The following is a 25947-nucleotide window of genomic DNA, read 5'->3' as shown; positions in this document are numbered from 1 at the left end:
ATCGGCTGCAAGCACTCCTTTGTGTTTCTCGCCGTTCTCTCTCGGCGACACGGCGCAGCCCGGTACAGTTCCCTAAGTCCGCTGCAGTGTTCGCATCCCAGCCATCCCGGCAACAGCCAAGGCAACAGCCGCGCGCCTCGCCGAGTCGTTACGGAGCGGAGCCGCGGAGCGTCAAGATCGAACAATTTAATTCCCTGGCCGTAAAAGCAGCGAGGGCCTCGCGGTGCGGTGCCCATGCGGTGCCTCGCAAGTACGCCGCCTTGCACTGCGGTGCACGACACTGGCTCGGTGACGCATCCCGCTTCCCGTCTCCACTCGAAAACCCGCGGCGCAGAACAGTGGTGCACCAGTACGCTTGGGGCCTGGAACAGTTTGTAAGGTTTCGAGAGTGCGCTCCGCTCCGCGCCGCCCAAGCCGAGGCAGAGTCCATCCGCATCATTGCAACACTCACCCAGCCTCGGCCGGCCCAGGCCCAGGCAGGCCCTCGCCTTCGCTTGCTCTCATTCTGACATGGGGCGGGATTTTCAATAAGTCATGCTGTACGTATTCCCGTATTCCGACCAACGGTCGACATCAAATGTCTAACCCCTCCGCCGCCCCGCCCCCTCGCGCGCCGCGTGCCTCCTGTTCGTGGTACTGCGTCCAAGGTACATAGGGGCCGTGGCGTGCCCTGGCTGTGCCCTGGCTGTGCCCTGGCGCAGCGCGCTTGTCTGCTGTCATTCACGCTCTGATTTACGATACGCGTCAATATGTGTGCCTCTGTGTGTGTGTGTGTGTGTGTGTGGCCGCGCTGTCGATAGATAGACCTGCCCCAACCGATACGCACAAAACACACAATCGCAATTCATTCCTTCATTCACTTTCATCGAAGGAGAAAAAAAAACACGTTGACAATGACAAAAACAATTGGCATTCCTCCATACCGCGGCAGTGCGTCATAGTGCTGGAGGACGAAAGGACGCAATCGTCGCAACCGACTTTGAAAACTGCGACCCCATATCGTGCGTGCGTGCCAGAGTGTGTTATGTACACTGCAAGAAAAAGTGTGAATAGTACAACAAATGTACAACAAAAACTGTACAATGAAAGTACAACAGGGATTGTAGAAAGTACAACGAGAATTGTACAAACCACAACGAGGCCGGGACTGCCCAGCACTCGTCATGCCGGTTCCATTGTACTTTGTACAACAATTGTTGTACTTTAAAAGTACAATAAAAACCTGATAAAAAATTTGCCAGAAATTTGTGTACTTTTGTTGTGGTTATTTCCTGCAGTGTACTGTCCTATTGCTATTGGGAGCTGGACCACAAGTGCGGCTTTCGCCAAGGCGATGGGAGGCACGCCATTCACTTGACTGACTATAATGCTCCCGGTGTGATGCACGTGTGTGTGTGTGTGAGTGCTCGGCATTTAGTCAGATCGTGGCACGCCGAAGCACGCGTCAAAATAAGGCATGCACCCCGGCGTGCCCCGCGGCGCCTTGGGTGGCCGCGTGCCCGCCACGCCACGCCCGCCACGCCACGCCGTCGGCGCGGCCGCAGCCGCCGCAGCACCGCTCCCGTCGGTCTATCTCTCTCGCGCCCTCTGCGCAGCCAGACGCGCCAACCCGGCCGAGCCCCCGCTGGACGCGCGCCCCACGGGGGGCCCGCCGGGACCGGCCTCGGTGCAGCGGGAGGGTTGGCCTCGCTCCTGCAGCAGCACCCCTTGCCTGTCCTGCTTTACAGTGCAGGGCCGAGCTCGGCCGGGCTCAGCCTCCAGCCGCGTCTAATCAACGACCGGCCAGTACCTCCTGACCCCCGCCGCGCCCCGCCCCGCCACGCCCCGCCGTGCCCCCGCCGCCGCTCTCTCTGGGTAATTTACCCACGGGCATGTATTACGCCCCAGTGTTTATTCATTCCACCGACGAGGAAACGCCATAGATCATGGCGGGGAGGTTTGTCTGGCGCGGCTGGCCGGCAGCTCCTGCCCTCTCTCGCACTCACGGGGCGTCCCTTCAAGGCGGGAGAGAGACAGGGCGACGAAACCGACTCGGAATCAGTCTGCAGCGGCTGGCCCTCGCGGCCCTGCAGTTCCGCGACCGGTGCGACCTACGACGGCACACTGTGAGGCGCAAATCGGGGCACCATTTCAACAGACTCTTCTCCGAGTGCTACTTGAATCAAACACTACCTAGAGTTTTGGCCGCCTCCACCGGTCTTCTGGGCCACTGTGCGTCGCCCTCAAGCAGTGCGGCGCCGCGGTCGCAGTGTCCGTCGCGTGAGTCCGCGGCGTGTGTCGGTCCCCGCATAACTTTAAACAGCCTCGATTAAGCCATAAATCTGGCGCCGCCGCGGAATATATCTTTCAATAATCACTTACATTACTGCCAAACGGGTAGGCGTGTTTCGCGGACCCGGCCGGACGACGCCGTGGTGCACCGCGATGCCACCGCGCTGAATTATCGACCCTAATCAAGAGGCGCGGGGTGCAGCAATGACGGAAAAGCGCGGACTCACACCCAGAGTCTCCCTGTCTCTCTCGCACTCATGGGAGAGAGACAGAGTGACCACTCCCTCGGAATGAGTCTGCCGGTGCAGTGGGGACGGGACACACGCCGCCGCAGAGCTGCCAACCCCACACGGCACAACGCACTCTAGCACACACACACACACATACACACACACACACACACAGCATGCAGGCGCTTCCACAAAGTAGTACACCAAGAGACGTAAAGACTTTGCGCACAGAGATCCACATAAGGTAGACAGACGTACATACTGTAGCACAGACAGACGTACGGCACTGCAAAAAATTCCGTGGTTTGGCACGGAAAATGTACGGAAAAATGGGGTACAGACGGGTACGGAAAAGGTACGGACCTTCTGTACTGGTTCTCTGTGGTCCCCATAAGGATCTCATGTAAACGGGTACAGAAATCAAGTACAGAACCTCCGTGGTTGGCAAGGTACGGACAGTCCAGGTAAAAAATTGACCAGACATGTTCCGTGTAATTTCTGTACTTTTTTCTGTCAGTGGGACACGCGAACAAACAATATACAGACAGAGAGACAGACGGGCGCTAACGCTCCGCGGGCTTTTCATCCTGAATCGAAGTGACTCGGTCGGGGAAGGTCGTCCGGCGGAGAGACAGAGATGGAGGAGGCGGGCTCGTTGCTGCTGCTCGCGCGGCCCCGGACCAGCAGCCAGCAGACTGATTTCGAGAGTCGTCGCTCCGTCTCTCTCGCACTCGTGGGGCGTTCCGTACTGCTGTGAGGGAGACAGACGGGCCGGGCGGAGCGACCCGATCCTGACGCGATTCATTAGCCCGGGCCGAGGCCGAGATACGATCGCCGCCAAATTGGAAATGTGCGCACCAAAGTACCAAAGTTCCGAAGTCAAAGCGTCGGCGGTGCCTTTTCGACTGCCGTCCGACCGAAATGCGTGACGGACGTCCGACGGCCCAGGGTGACCGCGGGGTGCAGCCTCGACTATTTTTGTCTGTCGAATCGGATAGACTGCGGGGTTTGAAATAATACGCCGCGCCACACTCGGAAGCTCCTTCGTCGGAATCAGTTTCTCCAGCGATCGGGCAGTCTAGCTAGGCGTCCGAGGGTCACATTGCACGTGGATTTGAAACAGAGCTGCCGCCGAGAGCGCACTGGAAGAACCGAAACGGACATTGATGCCTTCCTTCGAGCGCGGTTCTCAATACGGCCCTCTTCGGCATATCTAAATGCAACTCAAAATGCAAGCATGGCAGAATTTCTTCTCTGCGCTCGTCCTCAATCGTGTAGCTTCTATGAAGCGCACAACTACGCTTTACCAGTGCATCACCTCTGCCGTGTGGCAGTGCGCGCGATTATTTAATTAAGTCACCTTGAATACAGGGGGACCGAGAAGTGCGGCGAGGCGGCGGAGTGCCGCCGTGCGCGGACTGCGCGGACTGCGGACGGAGGGTTGGTCCGGCCGGCCCGGCATGCGAGGCGATGCGGCTCCGATTATCTCGATTTAAGATCTCCCAAGTTGGAATGTCTATATAATTGGCTTTAGAGCGTCAAACGTAAGCAAGCGGGCCGGCGGGGCGAGGTAACCCCGTAGTCAAAATTAAACATCCGCGCCAGACATTAAATAAAGGAAAGCAAGCGCTGTGACATATCGAGCTAATGCGATCGCTAATTTATATACGCTTTCGGCCCGTGAGGAGAGAGGGCGTAAGGGTGACGCGATGGAGGCGTTGGGACAGGCGCAAGGGTTGACAAATGCGCGTTTGAGTTAAATTGGGATCCTCCCCTCTCTTGACGGTCGGTTTATTATGTCCAATCAATTTAAATCACTTTCGCGCTGGTAAATTGAAATTATTTGAAGTCTTCAGTTCTGAATGACCTACCTCTTTGTGAAAACAAAATATCCGTGCAAGGAGAAATGAACTTTTTTGAAAAGTATTTGCAAATTAAGCACGCTGGTTGGTAGAGAGTTAATATTATTGAGATGAGGACTACTGTGTATGCTTCACTTAAAAATTCGATTTTTTTTCGATTTCACCATTTTTTAAATGGTGGCGGTTCCCTGATGAAGATGCAGTACTGACGATTTTAGGCCAAACTCTGGTGCCCAACAATTCTCTTTTTTGAAAGCTTCCCTCTCCGCGGCTCTCGGATTGCCCCAAAGTGGAGGCGCTGCCTACCTGTAGCGTTTGCAGCAGGGCCGCAAAGACCCACAGCGCGGCGAGTGCAGGCGTCTTGCGCATTGCGCCGAAAGCCACCCTCACGGCGGTCCAAACGTCTTGACTATGGTGTTCACTCCACGCCGCAGGGGGGCATGGCGGTAATCCAAAAGGCGCCCTCCTCCTCAACAAGATCACATGGCTCACTCCGTAGCACTGCACTGCACATACACACACACAACACTGCACTGATGCACCACAACACGCGCGGTCCACTTGTCACAAATGTCACGCAGCCGAACAACAACAACAAAGAGAGGCACGGACGCGCGACGCACGGACTGTGCTCACGGCACAGCGGTCTGAGCGCTACTGACTGAGGGGGAGGGGAAGGGTTCTCCGCGACCCGCCAGTCCACGCCAGTCCAGGCGTCCCCGGCCGGGAGTGGGGGAAGTCCCGAGGCACCCGAGCCGCTCCCGAGTCTCGAGTCCGCAGGCAGCCCTGCCAAATCCAGATCCACCCAATTCAGGGGGATCCTCTTATCCAGGAATGCATCTGGGACGAAAGAACTCGGAGACTTGCGGTGTTTCTTGTGCGATACCTACTAAAGACGGAGTCAGGGGCAAATTCGAGCGGCTATCCAAGACAACTTACTTCATCATGTTCCATCAGAGATGCTTTTATTAGGAGATGATACCTTTACTAAAGCTAAGGCTAAAGCTGCAATTGCAATGTTCATTGCTTGAATAAAAATGCGTGCGCCTCGTGGTTGGAGAAAGAGGAGCCACGTCGGTCAGTCAGATTGTGAATATTCAGAAGGAATGCTGCCTGAAAGGAATGCACAACAAACGCACATGAACATTTAAGAAAGCAACATGAGCAACATCTTACATTTCGTCCATACAAACTGCACATTTAATTTCTGACTGCCTTTCTAGAGCCAACTGGTGGTTGGTCGATGATGCCCATATAAGATAATTGAAATCTCCTCAACAGTTCGGACTCACAGCTGCCTTAGCTAATGTAAACCATAGAGCATGCCTCAAGTGTGGTCTATAAAGACGTCGTCTGGTGGTCAGGCCGGCTGGCCGGCTGGCCACGGGGTGGGGGCGGGAGGGGGAGTGGGGACGGCACTGCAGCGGACCAATCGGCTCGCTCGTGGTCCTTCGGGGACTCCTTCGGGAGAGGGCCGCGCTCCCTCGGGACTGTTCGACGCTGCCGGCCTCGGCGGCGTCGTCCCAGGCCGCACATCATGCATCCGGGGTAAAAAGCCGCCCTCCGCACAGTCAGCCGAAAAAGCAAAAGAAGTGAAATCACAGCCCATTCGGTGCCATTGGCACGTCCACGCAGCGAAGAGCGAACGTACTCGTCCAATTTGTCGCACCTGTGCTCTACCAGCACGCAGTCGTGCGGCCTGCATCACTTGGCGTCGCTTGACGTGCTTTACCGCCCTACTGCCGAATCGGGACGCGGTACATAAGGCACGGACCGGCCTTCGCGGCGACACGGCCTGCTTCCGAAGAATGCTGTCTGCTTCTCTCGCACTCACGGGGTGTCCCGCCGGGATGCGAGAGAGGCAGAGCCACGAATGACTGGCCCGTTGGGCAGTGCCTTGGGCAGTGCCTTGGGCAGTGCCCAGTCCCACGGCGACGTCGCACTATTTCTTTACCAGTTGACTCGGCATGGCGAAAATAGATCATTACGGGCTGGCGCGCCACGCCACGCCCCGCGACGGACAGGTCTATACCCTGCGCGTTGTGCAACGCGACATAAGTCGTGTCACCGCGGTGCCGGACTGATGTGTGCCCAGCCTGCCCCGTCGTCGTCGTCTCTCTCTTCTTGTCGTCTCGCTCGCGCAGGGGACGCCGGGGCCCGTCGGAGCGTCCCCGATCTGCATGTCGAATAAAACAGTTCCGCGAGGCATAACCCAGTGCCGGACTTCAGAGAGTTCCATGCGCTATATGTGTAGTTTTAGAACAAATAGAAGCAAAAAAAGTCGCTGACTGATACCAAGTGACTTTCCAGCGGTGCCAGTGAGTTGTGCATTGCCAAGGATCCTGCTGATGTAATAAAGAAAACCTGATGTTAAAATTTCTGACAGTGTGGAACTGTAAAACTGTGGAACTTATCAGTCTAGTACAAGGGACTAACGGCAACCCTCCTTGCAGCGAGTCTTCTCATAGATTGCAGGGGTCACGAGTTCAAATACCAGCCAGGGAATCCTTCTCTTTTTTTCCGACGGTGCCTTACTGACCCTTCCGGGGCGTCCGAGCTGTACAGGAGCATCGCTCCGAGCCATGCCTTCGATGCCTTCGGTCAAGGACCGGGCTGAGACGGCGTCCGACGGCGTCCTAGACGGCTGCCTCGATCAAGCACGCCTTGCTCACCGCAGGGGCGGCAGCCATGGCGGCAGCCCCAGCGCTACAAGGAGCCCCGGATACGACTATTAATTTAATAATATGTGGAAAAGGAAGGCTCGCCCCGTATCGGTCAGTTTATTAACTCCGTGCCCCAGGCGTTTGGATCGACCTGGGTCAGAGTAGCCAGGGAGGAGGGACGGGGAGGGGCGCCTGACACGCACCTCGAGTCGTCCGCCACGGCGGCCTCGACGGCCACGACGGCGTGCTGTGCACCGGGCCGGCAGCACGTCCACGTCAGACGCGCCACGCAAAATTGCAATTCGGGTGAAGTTAAGCCATCGATCACGCAGGGCGCCGCGGACCATGAAACGGAAAGGAGGGGGCTTCGTACAGTGGATTTGCCAGAAGACCGGTGGAGGTGGCCAAAACTGTAGACGCGTTTTGAGCTCCAGAGTCACTCTGAATTTTCCGAAACTTTTTTGGTAATACAATACAATAGTGCGAGTTTCAGTCTTTGCTATTATTTCATATCACTTTTGCTGCTGGTGACTTGTGTCCTGTACGAAACGCGGCAGCCTAGCCTAAACCGGGGATCCTTAAGTTACGGGCCCGCCCTGGCTGCGGCGCTGAGACCTGCCCGGCCCAGCTCGACCTCGGCTCGGTCCGGCGCCGCAGGGCAAGAACGGGTGAGAAGTGTTTGGGTTGATTTAGGGAGCGCTTCGATTAGCATCTTGCTCGAGGCTGAGAAGGGAGCCTCCAGGCCTTCCAGTAGTGGGCCGGCTACCGTGCGCACTGCGACGTGTGAGCCGCGCCGCCCTGCTCCACCCGGGATGCTGGACAAGGCAGTGCTTTTCTGTGTGATAACTGCAGAACTTGTACTCAATTTCCGCAGGAATGTGGCCTAGTTGGTCCTACGTTCGGCCGAGGCGATGGTCGCGGCCGGAGACTTGAACGCCGGGCGGGACCACAAATTCGCGTGCATTGCAATGCAGTGGGGGCACTGCAGGCTGAGGGCAGCGCCGTCGGCGGAGGTCGAGGCAAAACAAGACAACGCCGAGCACGCTGAGCCGCGGCTAAGCCGGGCCGGGGCAGTCCGGCCGAGCCCCGGCCGAGGACTGGGCGGATGGGCAGGAAGGCCTGACCGGTTCCCTGGCTTCGCCGGGGCATCGCCGGCTTCCCTGGGTTCCCTGCCGCCGTTTTGTCGCTGGTCCGAGTGATCGTTTTATCTTGTTGCGGTTCGCTTGGCGCTTAGCTTTGCGCTCGGCTCGGCTCGGTCATAGGCGGCGCCGTGCATTAGCCCCGGCCAGGCTCGCTCCCATTCCGGTTCGACTCGAACCACCGGGCTGATCAAGAAACTGTCTCTCTCGGATTCGTACGTCGTTCTTTGTAGAGACAGAGCGGTTCGGAAACAATCTGCTTGTGTCGAAGTTATGCGCGGCTCGCCACGGTCCGGTTGGCATAATATGAGGTGTGAAGTGGGCAGGCGCACCCTAGCGAGGGGTCCAGAACAAACAGTGGCCATGATTAGGCAGACTGTGTTTGGGGTCAGGCAGGCCAAAGGCAGGCATTCCGACTCGCGGGGGAGGGGAGGGCCCGTCCGCAAAACAGGTGCAAGTCACCGTGGGAGTTCCCTCGAGAACCCGCGCTACCCAATTTAACAAAGCGTGTGGGGAAGCCAGGAACCGTTTTTACCGCGTGGACACCCCGTGGAGGTGATCCCTGTGTCCGAAAGTGGGTCGCCGTCGGTCGCGGCATCGCGGCGACAGCAAGTAGTAGTCCGTCACGGCCAATCACCACACGTCGTAAATTCATAAAGTCGCCCGTTATTGATTCTGCGAGGGCCGCCTGATTTATCTGGAGCTGCTCCGCCCGAGGCCTTGCTTCGCTGGCTTCGCTCGACACCGAGGTGGGCGCCGCTGCGACCCGGCGACGGCGCGTCCGTCGCACAGTGGGCCGGAAGACCTGCTCCGGCGGTGCAAGTTGTTCCAAATGTTTCATTTGAATTTGCAGAGTGAACAGGTATTTGAGCCCGTCCGACTGGGAGCCGTACAGGCTACCGCAAAAGGCTCACCCCACACCTGGCGCACATTATTCAAGGCGAAACCGAGCGCGGCGGCAAGCGGCGGCCCTGTTACCTCGTCGGCGTCAGCCCGATTCCGCCCCTACTCAACCTCGCGGCCAGCCGAGCGAGTGGGGTATCGGCCATATAGCGGGATAATAACTCGCAAAAATGGGCAGGGAAGAAGGCGAGTAAAGAAAACACCGAGCCTGTACGTATATCGTGTGGGTGTGTGTGTGTGTGTGAGCGCCCCACATACAGCCGCCAAGAATCACGCCTTTCTCTCATCACATCAGTCGTAAATCACGGCGAATTGAGACCCATTTCTCCCCCTCGCCCGGAAAACACCCGCGAGCTCGGTCCGGTGTGTGAGTGCGCTAGTGTCGGGTGCTCGCGCGCGGTTCGCGACCTGGTACAATAATTATCGGCCCGTTACGTGGCGCCATAACGCCACGAGGCCGTAAAAGATTTGTTCGGGAATATCGTAAAAAATGGCGCTGCCCATCGGGTTCTCACACCACGGACTTAACGGCCTCGCGGCTGCGCAGGCCACTGGCAGAGCGAGACGCCGCTACCGTCCAATGTTGTACAGTGAAGATTCTCCATATTATGGTGAAAATGTTCCATATTAGGGTGGTGCAGCTGACTTCATAACATACCATTGAGAATTCACTGTACCTTATAGATATTTTGACGAATTTCGATAATTTTTTTACAGTGCAGGGTTCACTCGGTTTGACAATTAGACGGCACATTCCAGTGGCGTGCACGGCGTGACGGGGTTGCAGCCCACACGCGCGCGTGCATGCTCGACGACATCTCGGTGACATGAGCTGGAATCATGTTGCGACAATTAATACTCGGAGTTGTCGAGGCCGATACGCGGAGACATGCGGGGAACTCGTCGTGCCTGCCGGACACGGGGACATAGGTTTTGCCCATCCACTTAGTGGGAAGGATGACTAGGCCGTCTGTACCCCACCTACACACTGAAAAAAAAAAACATCTCAAACCAATCAAAGGGTCTATTCTTGTTAATTCAGCGCTCTGTAATACGATGATTTTACTGATGATGGTGGCATGCAACATGGACTTAGTCACTTTCTTTGAAGTTGAACTCATTTCTACTTTCATTTCCATGTGCACTTCCTTTCCCTCCAGGAGTTTGAGCTCACTTCCTTGAACTCCTTCAAACTTCTGCCTACAACCTTCGCCCCACCACTGCCTATTTCGCTACCCCTCCCCGCGCCTCGCGCGCTGCCCAATAAGATACGCCAGTATAAAAGCGTCGTTAGGCGGCCAGATAGCGCGGGCCTTAGGGATTTACGGCTCATAACAGTTTTTGGCCAGGAAGCTGGGTCGGCCGCTCGGACCGAGGCTCGGCCTGCCTGCCGGCCTGTCGTCCACACTGCAAGTCATTACCCGGCCGCCGCGGGAGGTCCAATCCGAACGGCTTAATCTGGAGGTCATTTTCGCTTCTTTTCCACGACATTCCGGCTGCCCGCTCCGCTTGGCTCCGCCTCTCTTTCGCTCCACTTGGCCTGGCAGTGGCCTGGCGGGCTGGCAGCGACACGTCACCCCCGTAAAAACGTCCGACCCGGCGTCGTGGTGGTGGCCGTGGTGGTGGCCGTGGTGGTGGAGGCCCGAACCGGACGAGCTTCCTGGCCAAATTGAATTTATTCAAAGCCTGGCCACGGAACGCCCAATTAGAAAAGAGTAAAAATGTTGCGCCGCGGCCACAGTGGGACCAGTTCAGACGCGGACACGACTCTGGACACGTTTTCCAGTCCTGCTGTCCTCAAATGGGACCCGAACCGAGCTCATGGTTCCTCGTGAAATGGGGCATCCGTAGGTGCGGTCAAGTGCGTTGTTTCGAGTTGGAGCACGAAGTTTAGCATCGTCCAGCTCGGTCCAACAGGTGCCCAGAGTTGTCCACCGAAACGGACCGCCGGGCGGAACCGGGGCACGGTCGGCCACCGCGCAGCGGGATCCGTGGTCCTTGTCGTCTCCTCGGCTCCCGCCGCGATGTCCCGAGCCGCGGTCTCCCTCGCACTCACCGGGCGACCCGACAGGGTGCGAGAGAGACAGACCGAATCAAACTGCTGATTGGAGCGCCGAGTTATGCCCGCCATTAGGCCGGCGACGCGGCGTTACGTAACGCGGCGTGTTAACAGTGGGGACGGCCCGGGACGGCCCGGGTGACATGGGGCGCGGTGGCTACCGCCATTTTCGCCCAATACACGCCTCGTAAAGCCGCTCATTTCCGGAGGACCGCCGGAGGACCGCCGGAGGACCGCTGGAGGTCTCCGGGCGGGTGGGCCGCCGGCTCGGCCGATGTGAGCGGATCGGAGGCGGTTGCGTGGGCCGGTTTGCGTCCGAGTGTCTCTCCTCGGGGGACTCCACGACCCGGGCCGATTACGCGCGTCGACAGCGGCACCTGGCTGGGGGCCTTCATGGGAGTCTTCAGGCGGTGTGTCATCTGAGCTTCAAGTCGGGAGGATGGAACAATATCCGCAGGATTCTTTTTGCAGTTTCTCGGGCCCCCGTTCGCGTGCCGTCATTCACGGAATGACAGGGAGTATCGCCGCAGCGTCGCTCCCGGTCGCGGCACTGCCGGCCCGCCACGCCGCCGTGCACGCGTAAGTCAATGGCGGAATGGCGGCGGGGGGCCGGCGGGGGGCTCGGGCAGGCTCGGCAGCCTGGCAGTGGACCTGGCAGGCCTGGCCGAGGGCCTGGCGTGCCGCGGTGGCACTCGGCGACACACGCATGACCCCGCGCGGGGTATCGCCGGCGTCGTCGTCGCAGGAGAGAGAGAGAGAGAGAGAGAGAGAGAGAGACGGTGCGGCATCGCGCTGCCGCGAGTCGGCCCCTCCGCCCCCGATCTGCACTTCCACGCCGGACCCGGCCGGGCATACCGGGCTTTGCATGCTTTGCATACGGTCCGGTTCGCTCCACGCGGCGCCGCGGCGGTACATAAATTGCAGCCGCCACTCGTATTTCAGAATAAAGTGATATTGCGGGGCAACAGTTTTATGAGAAATTGCACGCATCACGCTCCGATATTAATTGCGGCGGGCGTGCCGAAGAGGCCGAACCTTCTGGAGCGCGCCGCGGGGAGGCCTGCCGTCAGGCTGCCGCGTCCAGGGCGGCCGCGGCGGACTCGGACCCCCTCGGACCCCCTCGGACCCCCTCGGACCGGCGTGCAGGGCTCTCGTTAAAGTTAATCTGTATCCTGTATGGTAGACGATATCCCTTCATTAACCGCTCCACAGTGTTGCCGTGTCGTTAGTCTGTGTTCGATCCGCGACCGCGCGCCCGTGCGTATATGAGCGCGAGTGTGCGTGTGTGTGTGTGTGTGTGTGTGTGTGTGTGTGTGTGTGTGTGTGTGTGTGTGTGTACGCGTGTGTTCCAATGGGACCCCGTTACACCTGTCGGACCAAGCCTCTTGCTTTCCAAAGTATTCATAGCGAGACGGCACGGGACAGGGCGAAGTGCGCGCTGGGGCAATGCTCCCCTTGCGCGGCCCTGCCGGCCCTGCTTTGCAGTGTCGTGTGCAGGACAAGTGGCAGTGTGGTGGCGACCATGCAAGTCCACCGGCACAGCGGCCTGGCGCGGACAAAATGCGTTCTTGGACCCCTGTTTTGACGAGAGGCAGAAAACTTCGAATCCTTGCGGCGCAGAAGACCTTGACACTGCTTGTAAGTGCACGTGCTGAGTGCAAGAGGGCCTTCTCCCTCATCGCGAGCGACGGGCCGGACGGACTGCGGAGAGCCCCGAGTCCAGGCGCACCCCGCGGGGCGCCCACACTGCCAGGGCCCAGCCTACGGCAGGGGTCCCTTCCCGCGGTTCCCGCTGGCTAGTTCGCGCGTTGCGACAGGCGGAGTGGTCCGCTCACCTGCTGTAGGCGAAACCCTGCTGAAGTAGTGAAACTCAAGGCGAGGCCCAGCAAATATGAGCGGCAGACGTGTTTGTGTGTGTGTGTGTGTGTGTGTGTGTGTGTGTGTGTGTTGTGTCGAATGCTGCAGTCATCACACACGACAGCACGGGCCGGGTCCGCGGACCCCACGCTGGTGTTCAGGCTGGTGTGCAGAGCCGTGTTCAGAACCGCGTTTCTATCTTTCTCGCACCCTTAGGCACGCTCCATGATGACGAGAGAAAGAGAGAGAAGAGCGACTGTGGCATGGCGGCGCCCAGGGCTAGGCGGGCTAGGCGAGTCCCACGGCCCGGATCGGACGGCAAGGACACACTTGTTGGGCGTGGCTGCGTGGCTCGGACGAGGCCCGGCGTGGCCGATGCGATGCACATCAGCGTTCACACCTAGCTTCGCCTGCTTCGCTAGCGCGCGCTTTCCAGGATTGTCGGGATGCAATAATTAACTCGGTCCCACGCGCATTCTCTCTCTCTCTCTCTCTCTCTCTCTCTCTCTCTCTCTCTCTCTCTCTCTCTCTCCACCGCCTGCCCGATCTGATAGCGCTGGCGCGCTGATTAGGCGGCTCCCTGCTCGCACTTCGATATGTATCGAATCGAGAGTATCGAAATGTTTCTCGCATGCCGCGCCGCCGCGGCTAGTGTGGGACCTGCCGGGCTGCGTCCGAACCAAGCTCACGTCGCTCTGTCTCACCTGCACCCTCACGCACCACGAGAGAGAGAGAGAGAGAGAGAGAGAGAGTTCGTAGCGAGTGGCTGGTGCGCGGCTTGGCAGCAGCCCGGTCGCGCATTTTGGCACCCCGACCCGCTACGTGAATGGGGGTGGGTTTCGGTGCCAGCTCGCAGGGGTATACGCTGACTGCACACCCGGAAAAATAAAGAAATTGTAAATAAAAATCGAACTCCGCGGTGAACTTTTATTTTGAAACGGCGAGCCTAATGGCGTGGCGGTGGCAATCGTGGCACCGGGAAATAGACTGCCTCCTCGCGCTCAGCGCGCAGATGGACCCTATAGAATGCGTGATAAGAGATTACTGTGATCGCACGACTCTATGGCACCCCGGAACGGGGGATGGGGGGGGGGGGGCGGAGGGCGCGGTGGCACCGTGGCGGCACAGCAGTGGCACAGCGTGCAAATGCATTTATCACTCGCACTGGATTTCCAGCGAGATTTAGAGCGATGCGCGACTCTTATTCACCATCTGGGGAAGGCAGGCAGGCAGTGCACTGCACACCGCTACGCGTCCCTGGACAATCACGACGCCAACTCTGCGGAACGCCGCGCCGAAAGTTGCCTCCTTCACTGTAAACTTTACACTTTACTCTCACACTATAATCAAATGGATAATTTTTGTGTCTCAACCATAACAATGCACGCACGCCATTGCCAGCACTTTCCAAAGCATCGAGCAAATCTAGTCGGTGCATGGCACTTAACAGTGCACTGCATTCTGGCAACAATGATCTTGGGCTGCATGGCGAAACGCTGCGGTTGTTGTGAGTACAAAACTGTCCGGAAAGCACAGAAAACTTGGCGCGGAATGTCCGTGTGCGCCGCACTAATATTCGTTTTGAATAAATAATGAGCAAAGGCAGAGTCCCTTGGCGTTACCGAGTAAACACCGGCATGCATGCTTCTGATGGTTCCCTGGGCTCGGCTCCGCTCCGCTCGGCTCCGCTCTGACAACTCACTCTGTGTGCATGTTATTGCGGGACATGCATCGATTTATGGAGCGATATTGACCCGAGTCAAAGGCGTGGCTGTTCGTCGCGGTGACGGCGTTGGTGTGTGTGTGTGTGTGTTGGTGTGTGTGTGTGCATGTGTGTGTTAGTGTTAGCATGTTGAGGGAGGGGGAATCTTTGATGAATCAGGTTGCGCGCGCTTTCAGCGATTAAGTTTTCCAAGGAAATCTCTGATATGCCAGACGACAGTCAAATTTCATGACCCCACTCTAATAACGTACCAAAATGTGAATTTATTCCGATTGACGAAAATGTCTGCACCCGCTCAGCTATTGTTGCAAAAAATTTCAAAGTCCTTTTCGGTCCGTCCGACTCATTAAGATAATCCCGAGCGAGGCCGCGCGATTCGTTTCCACTCCACTGCAAAAAGGTGGCCTGGGCACCGGGACCCGCGATAAACAAAAGACGACCACCGTGGCAGTGTGTCCCACACGCGTTATGATATGTTAACCGAAGCTCATTAAGAGTCCAATACGACGAGACAAACGCGACGAGTGGCTGGCGCGTTCCTGGAACCGCCACGGCGGGCTTGGCCTGGCTTGGCCTGGCCGGGCCTGGGCATCCTCGCTGAGCCGGGCTGAGCCGCCGGGAGGAAGAGAGATGGACGATTGGCAGCCTCGCCCGCTCCTCGCTCGCCTGGACTGCCAGCGCCCCCCCCCCCCCCTTTTGGCTGTGGCTGCCGGTGCCTGCCTGTGGCCAGCAAATAAACGAAATAAAAGCAGAGGGGCAGCCGAGGGGATTCAAGGTAAAATCAATGAAAGTCGTGAAGCCAAGTCGCCCCGGCTTGACTTGACACGGAGGAAGTCCCCTCCAAGGAGGAGGCGGGAGCGCGGAGGGAAGAGGAGGAAAGGGAAAATAAACTGGAATGAATAGGGCACCACTCAGGGCTCCCGATTCCTCCAGGATTCTGGTTCAGGACTTGAAGGTCATGCAGGGTCCAGGACACCAGCTTCCAGGCTTCGAAGTTTCAAATGCTTTCAGTCTCTTGCGGGTTCCTGGTTTCCAGTTTCTACGCTTCCAGGTTCCAAGCTCCAGGCATGAGCTTCAGGCTCCGGGCTGCAGTGTACCCAGGGGGCCCAGGGGGGGCCCTGAGGCGGGTGGGGGCCACGCCGTGGCATGCTAGAGCCATGCTAGCCGTGCTCTGGTCAGAGGCCACTGGGTCGCGAGCCCTCTTGTCGACGAGGCCCTGTCGGGGCCCTGGGTGGGGCGGGGCGGGGCGCCTCCCACGGCTTGCAGTGCAGCGCGCGGGGGCGGCGGGGGCTCCCTGCATGATACACGATCCGCCGACCAGGGCAACAGCAGCTCCTCAAGCTGGAACAATTATACACCATGGTGGCGCCCAGCCAGCCCTGGCCAGCCAGCCCCCGCGGGCTGCGGTGCGGGCGTCAGACCCCCAGAGCATTGTTGCGATTGACGACAAACAGGCACTCCAAGGGCGTCCACGTTGCGTCACGCAGACTGATAGTGTTTTCGTAGCGCTCTCTCTCTCTCTCTCTCTCTCTCTCTCTCTCTCTCTCTCTCTCTCTCTCTCTCTCTCTCTCTCTCTCTCTCTGTCTCTCTCTCGACGACTGTCAGTCCGCAGCCTGTCCCTTCTCCAGCAGTAGGAACTACGGACCCCGTTAGAGGGGCCGCGCCTTCCTCGGCTTCCGCGCGCCGAGGCCGAGGACCGAGGAGGCGAGCCACCCCCAGAGCCACGCCCATCTCCCGAATGTGGCACAGCCTCTCTTTCGTCGCTCTGCCTCTCTCGCACTCGCGGAGTGTCCCGCATGGGTGCGAGGGAGACAGCGCGAGCCTGCGGCCGGGCCGGGCTGGGCCGGCTAGGGCATGCTATGCTAACACGTGTCGCCCCCCGGCTGGCCTCCGGCTGGCCTCCGGGTTCCGGCTGATTCCCGGAAACCCCGGCACAGCGCCACGACGCGCGGCGACGCCCAGCCAGGCAGCCGAGCAGCCAAGCACAGCGACAGTGAATGCAAATTGTGCAAACCGTGTGCAGCGTGTCCAGTGTGGTACTGCCTGTCAGTGGCGGGGGCGGCGGGGGAAGGGGACGCTAGCCCGCGCCAGCCTGCGCCAAGCGCGAGGCCAGGCAGCCCGCCCGCACGCGTGCGCGGAGCGTGCCGGTGTTGCCTACACTGCGCGGCGCTCCGGCCGGCCGCGCGTTTCCGTAATTGGCATACAGTGCAGCTGCCGGCCTCGGTCCGGGGTGTGGGAAACAGCTGCAGGCCGGCGGCGGCTCCGCCCGGCCCCGCCTGCCGAGCGAGAACCACTTGGTCGCTCTGTCTCTCTCGCGCCCGCGCGGGACGCCACGCGAGTGCGACAGAGACGGAACGTCGAGACTACTCTTCGGGATCGAGCCGCTGCACATGAGCGGCGTATCAGCCGGCGAGTCTGTTAGCTGTGCATGCCAACGCCGAGTTTCTCTACATTTCGTGTCACCAACTCGCAGCCGAGTTTAGCCGCGGGGAGGGGAGGCCGTGCCCTACTGGCGATGTCGACGGGGATAAGGGTCTAAAGGAAATGCCGGGCCGAAGGCAGCGCGCTGACGTGACGAGGCCGTGGGTCACTCTCTGTCTCTCTCGCACCCCTGCGGGACGCTGCACGAGTGCGAGAGAGACGCAGCGACGCGACCACTGGTCGGAATCATCAGCCGGCCGCGCGAAAGCGGCGGCGGTGGCGTTACCCAAGTGGACCAGGGAAGTCCCAAGCGACGCTCAGTGCGTCAAAATCCCAGACGCGTTTTGAGCTCCAGAGTCGCCAAGTGGGACTGGAACCGAACGTGTGAACCCATCAATAGATTGCTCTCCGAACGAAGAATCCATTGGTGGGGTCACATGTTCTATTCGAGTTCTGTTTAGTGACTCAAAGCTCAAAACAGAGTTTTTGCCGCCTCCACCGGTCTTCTGGCCCACTGTGCGACGCGACAATGTTGCGCGCGGGGTATCCACGGCCGCGGTGATGGAGTCATACCGCGCAGGGTATCGCCGTCGCGGTGATGGAGTCATACCGCGGCGTATCGCTCCGATCGCAGGTCACCCGGGTAATCGTTCTGTTTGACCACCGGCCGAGGGCAGGCCGAGGGCCGCCGAGCACGGCGTCGAGGCACGGCGTCGGGGCTCGGCGTGGCGGTCACGCGGCGGTCACGCGACAGCACGGCCGCCTAACGCTCCGGTCACGTGGACGACAGTCACGCCGAACGCACCGAAACGATTATCCAAGCGGCAGGGCGTGCTGCGCGGCACGGCACGGCGCGGCGATGTGGACGAACGGCCGGCCGCCGGTGACCAGCATGCCAAGTAATTGTCCGCCGGCCGTGGGCCGTGGCGGCGTGCCCAGCAGCGCACGAGAAAAAGACGGCGGCGGCGGTATTCGAACCTGCGTCCTCGACACGACGGACTGCGTCGCGAAGGACACACTCACACCCCGCGGCGAGTTCCGCGGTGACAGTGGCGTGGAGGCACGCGGGTCAATCACTGCACCGCGCTCGTCGCTCTGTCTCTCTCGCACCCCGACGGGACGCCCCGCGAGTGCGAGAGACGGAGCGACCGCCTGCCGACCCTTGACGCGCCAATGACGCGATCTGCGCGATAAATTTCTCATCGCGGTGGAGTGGCGGGTGCGTGGGAACGGAACGAGCCGTCCGCTTTTTCCAGTGGCGTCGTCGGGGAGGTAGTACTACACTACAAGCGCTTACAAGCCGCAAGGCCTTCGCTGCACCAGGTGATAAGGTAACAGACACAACGACTACTTTGAAGGCAGGGCTACGTCGTGTAACTCTCCGCGCCATAGAGTCTCCTTCACGCTTAAAAACCTCGCGAAAAACGAACCTGCGTATTACTGCTAATTCGATTCCAGCGCTGAAGTTCAGTGGCTTTTCTTTTCGGGACTTTTCAATCTCGGACGGGGACGCCGACAAAAGGGACGAGTGTTTTGAGCGAGCAAACACTTGTTGGTGTTGGCCGCGGCGCGCGGCGCTGCGGGACGCCGTATTTGAAAGTCAATACAGTGTGCTCGTCCGAGTGCGCTCCGGTCCGCTCCGGCCGAGGGTCCGGCTGACGGAGGGGACGTTTCGCCTCTCTCTGCAGGCCCTCGCTCTGTCTCTCGCACGCAGGGCCTTTCGCAGGGGTGCGAGAGAGACAGTGACGAAAGCGCACTCTTCGGGCGAGCCAGCGTGCGAAGACACGGCCGCGCTAAACTGAAACAGACGACAAATTTAACGCCGTTCAAAACTGATACCCACACGCGAACGGGAACGCCTAGCCTCGCGTCAGGCGACGCGCGGCGCGAACACTTTGTACGTGTTAGTGGCGGCCGGGCCGGGCCGAGCCGACAATGGGTCATAAGTACGCGGCGCCCGTTACTGCGAAGTGATTTGAACACGCCGTTCAAGTCGCTCTGTCTCTCTCGCACCTGTACGGGACGGCCCGCGAGTGCGAGAGAGACAGAGCGACGAGAACGACTCCACGCATCAGTCTGCCGAGGCGAAGCGCGTCCCGGGGCTGACGCAAATTGGTCGGAACTTGGCGGCAACATCGGCGTGGCTGCTTCCGAACAGCGTCGCTCCGTCTCTCTCGCACGCGTGCGGCGTGGCGCGGCGTCCCGTAGGCGTGCGAGAGAGTCTGCTTAATGGAGCGTCCGCCAGGTGGCCGCGTTCGCCGCGTTGTCGCCGTTTTGAAACGCGGATCGTATAATCGCCGGACGCACTCAGACACTGCACTGTGTGAAGCAAAAGCCGCGTCAACACGCCACTTTACGGCCCGGGGCCCCGCGGCCTTAGGGGACTCGGCTGCATTGCGCAGTGTAGGCCCAGTTCCGGCTTGTTCGGGGGGGGGGGGGGGCAAAACTTAATCAAACACATGAGGGTATCGATATATTCCTCGTTCGAAGGGCGTCCCATGCGTACCATCATGTGTTCGAGTCGAGTTGAAAATATGCCCTCGGGCCTTCTCACCTCGCCCTTCCAAAAGCAACGCGAGCAACACTGCCTTGCCGATCGCTATGGAAACCGCGGCGGAAGTGGCGGCAGGCACCGACGACTTTTTCGGCTGAGCCCGGCGCGCCCGGCACGACGGCGGCCGCCCACCAGGCCTGCCACCGCACCTGACCCCACCCCCGCCCCTCCCTGCCTCCACGTCGACCACCGAGACGACATGGCGCCGCCCCCGCCACTGGTGAGTAAGTAAACTCTCCACGACCGCCGTCGGCGTGCTCCGCTGCGAGTTCAGGGAATGCCCAACGTTCTCACGCGTCGCATCCGCTGGACGCACTGTAAAAATGACCGCGAGCGCGCGAATAGTGGCGCGAAACCTTTTTGCCGTGCGCTGGCGCGCTGGAGGCTTTAGCAATGCGGCGGCAGTGCGGCGGGGTACGCGTGTGTACTTTGTAGGCTTGGCTGCGGCGAGCAGTGCACCGAGCAGTGCGGCCGCGGCAGGTACACTGGGTACAGGTAGCCAGGCGCCGCGTCTGCTGTTCGCCACGCCGGAGCCTTATCAGTCTTATGGCCGTGCCGCGGCCTAAGTCAGGGCCTGGAGGGCCGGCGGGCCGAGTCCGGACAGTGCGCCGTCGCTCTGTCTCCGTCGCGCCCCGACGGCACGCACCGCGAGTGCGAGAGGGACGGACACACTGTTCGGAATCACTCTGCAGGCCGCGCTGGCACTGATAGCGGCGCGGCCAGGCCTGATTTCCAGTAGTGGAGCAGCAGTGCTTTTATCCTGCCTGCCTGCCAGCCCCGGCCACGCCAGGCCACGCCAGGCCGCCCCGCCAGACCGCCACCGCGAGGCAGGCTGGAAAGTGATTTGCGAAGCGGACGATGGAGAGCCAGAGCAAGGCTGCATAGTGCAGTTTGGCGGCTCGGTCAGCAACTTTTTCACGAGACAGGGAGCGGTGTGTGCGCTCCGTGCAGCCGTAGCGCAGCCGTGGCGCAGCCAACGAACCGAACGGTGGGAACGGGTAACGCGTGCGTATTCTACGCGGGGCGGGGCGGGGCGCCGCCTATAATGCGACGTTCGTGTTCCGAGGGCTCCGAGGGGCAGGCGGGCAGGCAGGCAGGCACTAGCGGCTGTCTCGTATCTATGACACACTGCAGGCCGCGGCCGGGCGCGGGGCCGCGGTTGGCTGGCTGCTTTAAGGTGCTTCTGGCGATACTCCCTCCATCCACGCCACCGCGCCGCCGCGCCACGCCCATACTTTGACGATACTCCAGGCTAAACGGAACCGCCACTTAAGCGGACGTGAAGCAGTGCAGCGGGCTGCTAGGGCTGCTGGTGGCGCGCCGCTCTTCGCGCGTCGAGCGCCAACAAAACAGCCGCTCCGCTTCGGAAAAATTTCCCGCGCGAACTTATTATTTGGATTGAAGGGGGCGCTCAGGTCGGCGCCGCGCTGCTGGTTGGCTGAGACGTGTGGACAGGTCTTGGCTGCGGCCCGCGGCATGGGGGGCCGCTGCGGGGCGACTTCGAAGCGCGTTTTGGTCGCTGTCTCTCTCGGACTCAGGGGCCGCCCCGCGGGGAGCGAGAGAGACAAGGTTCACAACAAGCCTGCTGGGCGGCGGCCAAACACCGCTCGCGCGAAAGGCACGCTCCCCGCCGCGGCGTCTCGCTGGCACTGCGCTGCCACTACGCTGGCGGGGCGCGACCGGCCGCGGCGCCGCGGAGTGCGAACGACGCCCCGCCAAAAAGTGATCCAATTACTAAAACTGAAGGAGTCTAATGAGGCGAGTGGCATTGACGGATAGTGTGGCCGCCGACAGGCCGACACCGTGAGGCTGCCGACACAGGGCTTGCTTGCTTTGCCTGGCTCTGCCGCGCTGCCTGCAGCCGGATTCCGAGAGTCGTCTTCGTCGCTCTGTCTCTGTCGCACCCATACAGGCCGCCCCGTGAGCGCGAGAGAGATAGAGCGACGAAAACGACTCTCGGAATCAGGCTGCTGTCTAATTGAACACTTTCCCACGCACGGGGCCGGCCGGGCCGGGCCGCCATGGGGCCGCGGCGCACCGAGGCGAGGGGGCCCTGGCCGCCCGCCCTGCCACAGGCCTGAACGCACGGAGGCTCTACCTGCCTGCGCCCCGGCGGCCCCGTCAGCCCGCCAGCCCCGTCTGCCCGGCGGCCAGGCGGCGAGGCAGTGTGGTCGGCATATTTGTCTCACTCATACGGAACGGGAGGCAGGAGGCACGCGCATATTGGCTGCACAGCGACGCGTGTTTGGGCTCGCCGCGCCTTTCGGAGTGCCCGACACACCGCCAGCAGCTACCAAACAAGCGCTCGGTCCGAGGGTTTGAAAGGACTTGGAGTAGTTTTCACAATAAGAAACTTTGAACATTTTTAGATTTTACGGAGCAGTTTTTAAACCCGAGGACTGTTGTCCGAGAAAATCTGAAATCGAGAATAGTCGAGGAATGTTTTTCTAACAGTTGTCAAAAGCAATAGCTAAAACTCTTCTCGCTTCTCAAAATTTATTATAGTTTTGCTTTTATCAGCCAGAAAGTCTCTCTTATTCCCCAATTCGAAGTTCTTCCTTGAAGTTCAAACACATGATGCGTGGTCGTGGCAGCCGATCGCGTGGCCGACACAGGCGGGGCGTGGCGGGGCGTGGCGGGGCGGGGTGGGGCGGGGCGTCGGCAGCGTGACGCAGCGCGATTCCAAATCGGCCGCCAATTGTTTGGGGGCGTCTCCGGAGGCACGGCGGCGGCAGACCCGTGGTTGGGGGCGGCGGGGCGGCGGCAGGCCCGCAGGGTCCCGGAGGGTCCAGAGGGAGGGGGAGGGTAGCTGTCAATTTGTTGGTCAGTTGGACTTGATGAGCAAATGAGTAGTCCCGGCCCGCCGCGCCGCCGAGGCGCACTGACTGGGGCCGCCGAGCCGCGCCGACGATGACTGTCGGGAACGCGTGAATCGGGGTAGAAAATGCACGCGGCGTGCGTGGCTGATGCGACGCTGGAGGCACACTGGAGGCACGCAGGCAGGTGGTACGCCGACAAGCTTTGAGGCAGCGCTACATTTGAAACACACGGCCTCGGAAGGGAATCGATTTCTAGACATTCTGTTCGATACGAAAAATCTGACCATTTTATTTCTTCCGAGATTTTCCGACCTGGGGAAAGTATGGGAGAGGAGCCGTTTGAGGTGCAATAGTCGGGTACGGTAAAAATTCTTAGAAGCACGCACCGCACACACTACTTGCCTGGAGAAACAGTTTTGTCTAGGCTATGGAGGCGTGCCAGAGAAGCATACGAACTTTTATGACTGCGCAGGATTCATGCGGCGCGTTAATCCGTCTAGTATTGGGGCTGCGGTTGCGGGAATCCGCTTTTTATTTGGTTAGGTATCACCCCTTCACCGCGATCGTGCGCCGCGCCGCGCCCCGCCCCGCCCCGCCTTGACGCCCCACTTCGTGTGATGCGCAGCAGGGGGCGTTGCGCCGCGTTGCGCCGCGTTGCGCCGCGTTGCGCGCCGAGGCGGCCAGGGCCCGTGCGCGAGCGCGCGCGTCCGAAAGGCACACCGAAAAATCGAGCGCGGCTCTCTGTCTCGACGTCGTCCAGGTTGAAGGCGGCGGTGTCTTCCAAGACCCGCACTGGCGGGGCGTCCCGGAAGGGTGCGAGAGAGACAGAGCGGCCCGCTGCTTGTGTGCATCACGCGTCGCGGGAGGGGGCCGCGCGTTCTCTCCGCTTTGCTTCCCGTCCATCAAGGGCCGGCCGATTCCGAACACCGCAGTCGCTGTCTCTCTCGCGCCGCAACGGCACGCCCCGTGAGTGCGAGGGAGACAGCGCGACACTTTTCGGAGTCGTGCACACTGAGAAAACCTTACAAACTATTTTGGGCCTTACAAAGAAAAGTAGTTTGTATAACAAAGTATTTTGAGCATACGTAAGGTTGCAAAGAAAATACTTTGTAATTTACAAACTATTTCTTCGTATAACAAAGTATTTTAGTTTGTTATATGTATGCTCAAAATACTTCGTAAGGTTTTAAGAGTGCAGGCTGAGGCAGCGATCGCAGCGCACGCCCCCGCGCGATCACGTTACGCGACGCGCGGCGCGATTTTTCATAGCGTCCCGCACGGCGCCCCTCCCAGTGTACTCCCAGTGTGTACTCCCAGTGGCGCCGCGTCTCGTTACAAATGAAGCACACCGCGGGCCTTTAGCCGCTTAAGCTGCGCTAGTGCGCTAGTCCGGTGGCGGTGCCACGGCGGCCCTACGCACTAACCGGACGTGCTTTATGTCTCATTCTCCGGCCGCGTCGTGGCGGGGCGGGGCGGGGCGGGGCGGGGCGGGGCGGGGCGGGGCTGGGCTGGGGCGCGGTCGCGGCACAGGTATGGGAGTAAACTGTTGGCCTGTCGCCATCAATAAAACCTGGCGCGGTGCTACGCGCTGCGCGGTGGCGGCGGCTCCCAGGCTCCGCGCGCGTCCGCGGACACCGCTCGCGGACGCCGTCACCGAGGCTGTGTCCGCGGTGTCCGCGACGCGGCCCCCCTTCTGTCGATCCGCGCGTGACGGCGGTGAGACGGCGGGCCCATTGTCCAGCCCGACGGTGTGCTGGTGGCGCGCCGTCATCATGGCCACCTACAAGGAGTGCCCCTCGGCGGCCGACTCATTAAAGCGCGCGCCGAGTGAGCTACTGACCTTTCGGGACCAACGGACGGCGCAGTTTGTTGGAACCAATGAGCGTCACGGGGCGGGGCGGGGCGGGGCGGGGCGCGGCGGGCGCGACACCGGGGCAGCAGGGCCCGGCCGTCCACGACAACACTTTCCCCCTGCCGGTGACACTGTGACTGTCACACTGCCCCCGGTGTTGCCGCTGCCGCACGCGGTCACCGCCACTGCAAAATGAAGCACATACTTTACCGCGGCGCTGACGTGCGCGGCCCTATCGGCCTATCGCCGCATCCGGCGGCAGCGCGCCGCAGCGGGAACCAAATATGGGCAATTTATGAAGCTAGGTGCGCGCGTGTGTGCGCGATGCATTCATGCAAAGGTGTTACAGTGTGTGTGTTGCTGACAGCGGCCACTCGCGGCCGCGACTTTTCGCTATTTATGCTGCTGCGGTTCGCACGTGGCCAACGCGATTTCTCATCACTGCCGCCGGTTTGACAATTCCCGCCGTTTTTCTTTTTTCTCCTTCTTTTTCTCGCGCGGCGCCGCGTCCGGCCGTCCGGCCAGGCGCCGTCCTTCCCATTAGAACCACTTGTTATTAATTATGAATGATTTAGAGGCGCGTTGGTTTGCTCGCCTTATCTGCCGTCGCCGTATCTCCACGCGTCTGTCTCTCTCGCACCCGTAGGGCCGTAGGCAACGCCCGGCGAGTGCGAGAGAGACAGAGCGAACCAGTCCGCCGCCGCGTTTCGTTAGCTCATTGCAATGTCCCGCCAACGGCTGTACAAGTGGTACTAGTACCACAACTGCCTGCTCTCAGTGGTCTCCAAGTGTCCTGGCGCCATTTTTAAAGCACAGATCGGGCTGCCGGATAAGCGTCAAGAAGCAGCCTTTCGTGGTGGCGAATGCTGAAACTGGATACCAGTAAAGTGGTCTTGAAGTCCACCCCCTCCCCCTCTTTCTTACGTCCCGCTCGACAAGGAGTTGAGGTTGGATCGGGCGCGCTGATTCCCCCGATACCTTGTAACTTGATTTATCAGGGGACGTTTAACACACAGGGGCGGGGCGGGGCGGGGCGTGGTGCCCCGGGGCTGTGGGGGTGCGCGGCTGCCATTCCACGCCGCTTAACTTACATAAGCGGCCGGCCAGTGCGGCGGCGTGCCCCCATGCTGCCCCGCGGCCAATGGCGACCGTGTTCGCGCGCTTAAACCGCTTGATTTAGCGGAGGCCGCCGTCAACGCGACGCGCGTCCTCTGATTGGTCCGCAGGGGGCGCCGCCGTCTCAAATTAACGCGCGCATGACGTCACTGTCGGCGCGCAACCGCTCCACGCCGAAGGCGACATCGGACCGACGGTGGAGACCACGGCGATGACGACGACGCGGCGGTGGCGGCGCCGTTGTCCAGGACGCCGTCGACGAGCAATGTCGGCCGCCTAATCCCGACCGCCAGTTAATAATTGCCTGGTTTCGGAGCCCCGCGAGGCGGCCAGGCAGGCAGCCGCCGCCGAGGCGTCGTTATCCGGCGTGAGTCGCCTCGCCGGGCAGGGCGGGCAGGGCGGATGCCGGCGGAGGCGGCGGCAGTCGCCAACCTCGCCCTGGTCCCCGGCCCGCTGGCCGCAGGCAGTGCGTCTCGCC

The 25947-nt window shown here is 60.4% G+C and overlaps 2 protein-coding genes across 2 annotated transcripts in view; one reads left to right on the top strand and one right to left on the bottom strand.

Annotated features, from left to right (window-relative positions):
* The window catches only part of LOC117643523 (protein jagged-1b), a 75940-nt gene extending 70930 nt beyond the window's left edge, over nucleotides 1–5010 (bottom strand). The window contains exon 1 of the mRNA XM_034382450.1: nucleotides 4670–5010. Within this exon, the coding sequence (XP_034238341.1) occupies nucleotides 4670–4732 (63 nt within the window). The 5' untranslated portion in view covers nucleotides 4733–5010. The remainder of the gene's footprint in view (nucleotides 1–4669) is intronic.
* LOC117643520 (popeye domain-containing protein 3-like) overlaps nucleotides 1–25947 on the top strand; it is a 112364-nt gene that overhangs the window by 53817 nt on the left and 32600 nt on the right. The window lies entirely within an intron of this gene.

This window comes from Thrips palmi, unplaced genomic scaffold (genome assembly GCF_012932325.1).
Source record: "Thrips palmi isolate BJ-2018 unplaced genomic scaffold, TpBJ-2018v1 HiC_scaffold_17, whole genome shotgun sequence".
NCBI lineage: Eukaryota > Metazoa > Arthropoda > Insecta > Thysanoptera > Thripidae > Thrips > Thrips palmi.
The sequence above is the reverse complement of the archived record's forward strand: the minus strand, read 5'-3'. Positions and strand labels throughout refer to the sequence as shown.